Source organism: Chenopodium album, chromosome 27, assembly GCF_948465745.1.
Source record: "Chenopodium album chromosome 27, dcCheAlbu1.1, whole genome shotgun sequence".
In the NCBI taxonomy this organism is placed as follows: Eukaryota; Viridiplantae; Streptophyta; class Magnoliopsida; order Caryophyllales; family Amaranthaceae; genus Chenopodium; species Chenopodium album.
The window spans coordinates 6,951,501-6,957,500 of NC_137860.1; the positions used below are offsets into that span (position 1 = coordinate 6,951,501).

At 39.1% G+C, this 6,000-nt stretch overlaps 1 protein-coding gene across 1 annotated transcript in view; it reads right to left on the bottom strand.

Moving 5' to 3' along the window:
• Positions 1–6,000, bottom strand: part of LOC145619611 (uncharacterized) — a 255,837-nt gene that overhangs the window by 76,121 nt on the left and 173,716 nt on the right. The window contains exon 3 of the mRNA XM_081674323.1: positions 2,402–3,115. Within this exon, the coding sequence (XP_081530449.1) occupies positions 2,402–3,115 (714 nt within the window). The remainder of the gene's footprint in view (positions 1–2,401; positions 3,116–6,000) is intronic.

Below are 6,000 nucleotides of genomic sequence, written 5' to 3' on the forward strand. Positions count from 1 at the left end.
TGAGATGACCCGCTTGAACTACCCCCGAGCAAGTTTCTGCCCCTCTTTGCCGCCATTGGAAGTGGTTATCAAAAATTAATTGTTGTGGAAAATGAAAATTTTTGATATAGGAATGTAGAGGATGAAGGGAGGAGTATAAATATGTAAAAAGTTTTGGATTTTGATGAGAAATGGAGGAGAAATCTTAGAGAGAAGTAAGAGAAATTAAGTTTTTTAGAGAAAGAAAGAATGGAGGAAAGGAAAGAAAATGAAGGAAAGAAGAAGAAGAAAGAAAAGAAAGACGGTGCAAAAGGGAAGCTGGTCGCGCCCGGTCGGGCGATCTGATTGAGCCGTTCTTTTTTCCACTCGCGCCCGGTCGGGCGCCAATACCGCCCGGTCGGGCGATCAATTCTTCTCCAAAACTTCTTCTCGCGCCCGGTCGGGCGTCCCACAGCCCGATCGGGCGATTTTCAAACAAATTCTAAGCCAACTCTCGCGCCCGGTCGGGCCAAATAAATGTCCGCATACGTCAACTCTCGCGCCCGGCCGGGCGGAGCCCGGCCGGGCCCGAGAACACGTTTGGACGTTCAACTTTATTCAAATTTTGGCTAACTCTTTTCCTCAAATCTGTACCTGAAACTCATAAAACTCATTAAATTCCCTCCTCTCTCCTCTCATAAGAAAAAGAAGAAAAAGAAAAATAAAAACAAGTAAAATACGGGTTGCCTCCCGCAAAGCGCTGGTTTATCTAGGTCCCGCACGACCTTCTTACCATAGTATTCTCAAGGTGAACTGGAACTAGTCAGGTGTAGTAGTTCAACTGCACCAATTGTAGCCCCTTCGTGATATATCTTAAGCCTCTGACCATTTGCCTTGAACTCATTACCATGCTCATCAAACAACTCTACAGAACCGAACTTGTTGGCCCTTTTTACAGTGAAAGGACCCGACCACCTTGACTTCAACTTTCCTGGAAACAGTTTAAGCCTAGAGTTGAACAACAACACCTTATCACCCTCTTTGAATTCTCTCGGAAGGATCATCTTGTCGTGCCATCTCTTAGTCTTCTCCTTGTAGACTCGCGCACTATCATAGGCCATCAACCTAAACTCATCAAGCTGGTTAAGTTGTAGAAGCCTCTTTTCTCCCGCTAGCTTAGCGTCCAAATTGAGCTCCTTAATAGCCCAATATGCCTTGTACTCTAACTCCACCGGAAGATGACATGCTTTACCATACACAAGTCTATAGGGAGTGGTACCTATAGGGGTCTTAAATGCGGTTCTATATGCCCAAAGGGTGTCATCCAACTTATCGCTCCAGTCTTTCCTAGATTTTGCTACCACCTTCTCTAAGATGGCCTTAATCTCACGATTAGACACTTCGACTTGGCCACTAGTTTGGGGATGGTAGGCTACCCCTGTCCTATGGTAAACACCATACTTCTTTAGGAGGGTATCTAACTTCCGCTCATGAAAGTGGGATCCTCCGTCACTGATTATGGCTCTAGGCACTCCAAATCTAGGAAAAATAGTCTTCTTGAAAAGCCTATGGACCACCTTGGCATCATTGGTAGGAGTGGCAATGGCTTCTACCCACTTGGATACATAATCTACGGCGACTAGTATATAACGGTTCCCTCTAGAAGAAGGGAACGGTCCCATGTAATCAACCCCAAACATCAAAAATTTCAACTTCCAAAATCCCAGTTTGAGGCATCTCATGCCGCCGCGAGATGTTGCCAGTCCTCTGGCAAGAGTCACAAGCCTGCACAAAAATGTTAGCATCCTTAAACATGGTGGGCCAATAAAATCCTGACTCATTTATCTTGGCCACTGTTTTAGAGGGACCATGATGTCCTCCATAAGGTGAAGTGTGGCAGCTAGTGAGAATACCATGTACCTCCCATTCGGGGACACACCTGCAAAATAATCCATCTGCACACTCACGAAACAAAAAAGGATCATCCCAAAAATAATGTTTAACATCATAAAGGAATTTCTTTTTTTGTTGGTAGGATAAGTCAAGAGGTAGAGTACCACCCACTAAATAATTTGCAAAATCGGCGTACCAGGGGTGTTGCTCTACAACTGCATACAGGTTGTCATCAGGGAATGAATCATCTATAGGGAGAAAATCCTTACCCTCATCATACCTGATTCGTGACAAGTGATCTGCCACTAGTTCTCTGCACCCTTTTTGTCCCTTATTTCAATGTTGAAATCCTGGAGCAAGAGAACCCACCGGAGTAGCCTAGGCTTTGATTCAGCTTTGGCTATCAAGTACTTTAGAGCTGCATGGTCAGTAAAAACAATAACTTTAGAACCAACTAGATATGATCTAAATTTTTCTAAAGTATAAATGACAGCTAAAAACTCCTTCTCCGTGGTGGCATAATTGACTTGAGCCTCATCCAAAGTTTTACTAGCATAGTAAATAGCATGTAAAACTTTGTCCTTCCTCTGTCCAAGCACGGTTCCTAGAGCAAAGTCGCTTGTATCACACATGATCTCGAAAGGAAGATTCCAATCGGGAGCACATATGATGGGTGCCGATATCAAAGCCTGCTTAATCCTGTTGAAAGACTCAAGACACTCGTCAGTAAAAACAAAAGGGGCATCCTTAAGCAAAAGCTGAGTCAGTGGTTTAGCAATTTTAGAAAAATCTTTGATAAAACGGCGATAAAACCCCGCATGACCTAAGAAACTCCTAACTCCCTTAACATTAACTGGGGGAGGTAATTGCTCAATCACTGAAATCTTAGCTTTGTCTACCTGTATGCCCTTATCAGATACAATGTGACCCAGGACTACTCCCTCTGTCACCATAAAGTGACATTTCTCCCAATTTAAGACCAAGTTGCATTCTTCACATCTTTTAAGGATTTTAGCTAAATTAATTAAACATGAATCAAATGAAGAACCATAGACACTAAAATCATCCATAAAGACTTCCATGATAGACTCTATGAAATCAGAAAATATGCTCATCATGCAACGTTGAAAAGTAGCAGGTGCATTACATAAACCAAAAGGCATTCTACGATATGCAAAAGTGCCATAAGGGTATGTAAATGTAGTCTTTTCCTGATCTTCAGGGTGGATCGGAATTTGGAAAAATCCCAAGTACCCATCCAAATAGCAAAAGAACTTATGGTTAGCTAACCTCTCAAGCATTTGATCAATAAAGGGGAGAGGGAAATGGTCCTTTTTAGTGGCAACATTTAATCTACGATAATCAACGCACATACGCCACCCTGTAACAGTTCTAGTGGGAATTAATTCATTTTTTTCATTTTTAACCACAGTCATCCCATCCTTCTTAGGAACCACCTGAACAGGACTTACCCATTTAGAGTCAGAAATAGGATAGATAATACCTGCATCAAGTAATTTCATAACCTCTTTCTTGACTACCTCTTGCATATTGGGATTCAACCTCCTCTGGGGTTGAATGCAGGGTTTGTAGTTGTCCTCTAAGTGTATCCTGTGCATACAAAAATCTGGGCTTATACCCTTGAGATCATCAATACTGTACCCTATTGCCCTTTTATGGGTTCTGAGAACCTCTAGAAGTTGGGAAGTTTGTGGGTCATCAAGTGCAGTACTAATGATCATAGGGTGCATTTCCCGCTCATCAAGAAAAACATATTTTAAATGAGAAGGGAGAGGTTTTAGTTCAGGTTTCTTTACCTCTGCAGGTTTCGATTCCTGAACTAATTTTACTACCTTCTTATTCTCTTTGTCATCAAGTTCTTCTATGGCAAGAGCTTTCTCAATAATATCCACCTCCTTGCTCCAGACACTCGCATCACCTGCAGACAAATTACCACAAAGTAATTCTTCCAAGGGATCCCTTGCAAGAATCTGTGTCAAGCTATCATCACAAATATCATCCATTATATCGATAACATCGATCAAACAACAATTTTCCTCAAGCATAGGACCTTTTAAAACCTTCCCTAAATTAAAAGTAATATTATCATCACCAACAGATAGGGTTAGTTTACCATTTTTAACATCTATAATGGCTCCTGCAGTATGGAGAAAAGGCCTGCCTAATATAATGGGTATTTGTGTATCCTCAGCCATGTCTAAAACAACAAAATCAACAGGGATGAAAAATTTACCAACTCTAACAGGGACGTCCTCTAAAATACCTAGGGGATATTTAACAGAACGGTCTGCCATTTGCAAAGTAATATTAGTAATTTTTAATTCACCCATATTCAATTTAGAACAAATAGACGATGGCATTACACTAACAGAAGCACCCAAATCACATAATGCTTTATCTATGAAGACATTACCAATATGACAAGGGATAGAAAAACTACCAGGATCCTTTAATTTCGGGGGAGATTTATTTTGTAACAATGCACTACACTCCTCAGTAAAAGCTACAGTTTCTACTTCATTAAAGGCCCTCTTCCTAGTCAAAATATCTTTCATAAATTTAGCATATGCAGGAACCTGTGTAATAAGTTCAGTAAAAGGAACCGTTACCTGCAAATTTTTAACAACCTCCAGAAACTTACCAAACTGCTTGTCCAACTTAGTCTTTAGTTGGCGATTAGGGAATGGTAATTTGATAACTGGTGGTGCTTCCCTACTCTTCCCCTGGGGTGCATCCTTCCCTGAGGTTGTACCCTGCAATGAATCATCAAAAATATTAGTGTCAGGAATTTTACCCTGCAGCCCTGCAGGGGAAATTGGTACAACGGAATCAGGATTAGCAATATTAATTAAATCAGGTTCATCCTCTTTGGGCATTTGGGGCCCATCGTAGTGTGAACCACTCCTTAAGGTGATTGCATTAGCATGATCCGTAGGTTGGATTCCTTGCGCTGGTAAAGCTCCCTGCTAGCGAGATTGAAGGGTAGAGGACAATTGGGCTATTTGGGTGTCCATGACTTTATTATGGGCTATAATAGAGTCAATCTGTTGGTCTCTACTCTCCATATGTTTTTGCATACTGGTCAGCATTGCCCTAATTTCTGATAAAGCAGGGTCAGAAGATGTAGTAGGGGCTTGTGATGGGGGTTTCTGGTTAGCATGAGGGTGATAATATTTCTGATGTGGAGGGGGTGCTTGTTGTGGTTGTTGTGGAGGTGGAGGATTTTGAACATTGGTGCTACGGTAAGATAGGTAGGGATGGTTCCGGTAGCCAGGATTGTAGGAATTGGAGTATGGGTTATTTTGCTTGTAGGTTTGAAAAGCATTAACTTGCTCCATTGAACTCCTGCAATCTTGTTCATAATGACCTACACTTCCACAATTTTCACAGAAAGCATCATTGGCATTATTAGAAACAACAGAAACATTAGCAACAGAATTAGGATTGTTAGTAGTAAGGTTATCAAGTTTAAGATAAACTTTAGAGAACATATAGAGAAAACTTTATAACATTTAAGATAAACTTTAGAACATAGTAAATCAGGGACATATTTATAACATATTGCTTTAGAACATAGTGAATTATTTTATAACATACATAATAAAATTTAGAATAAAGTGAAAAAAATTTAGAACATAATGAATTACTTTATAATATAAACAATAAACTTTAGAACATATAATAAACCATAGATAAACTTAGGAATATAACTGAAAAAATTTAGAACATAGAAAACAACTTTAGAGCATGTAAAGAAACTTTAGAACATGTAAGTAAATTTTAGAACATTTAGTAAATTGAAATTAAAAGCATTAAAAATAATGAAAATTACCTAAATGAGTAAAAGAGGAAGAAGGAGAATTATGTTCGACATTATCTAAATCCATAAATATGCAAAAACCTAATTTCAAAAACAAAATTGAAAAAAAAACAAAAAAAATCAAAAAGAAAAACTCAAGCAATTTAAAAAAAATGAAAAAAAAATCTGGAAAAAAATCGAAAAAAAAATTGAAAAAAAAGAACAAAAATCTGGAAAAAAAATGGGAAAAAAATCGAAAAAAAAATCTGGAAAAAAACATGAAAATAAAAACGAAGAAATCTGGAAAAAGAATCGAAAAAAACTCTGAA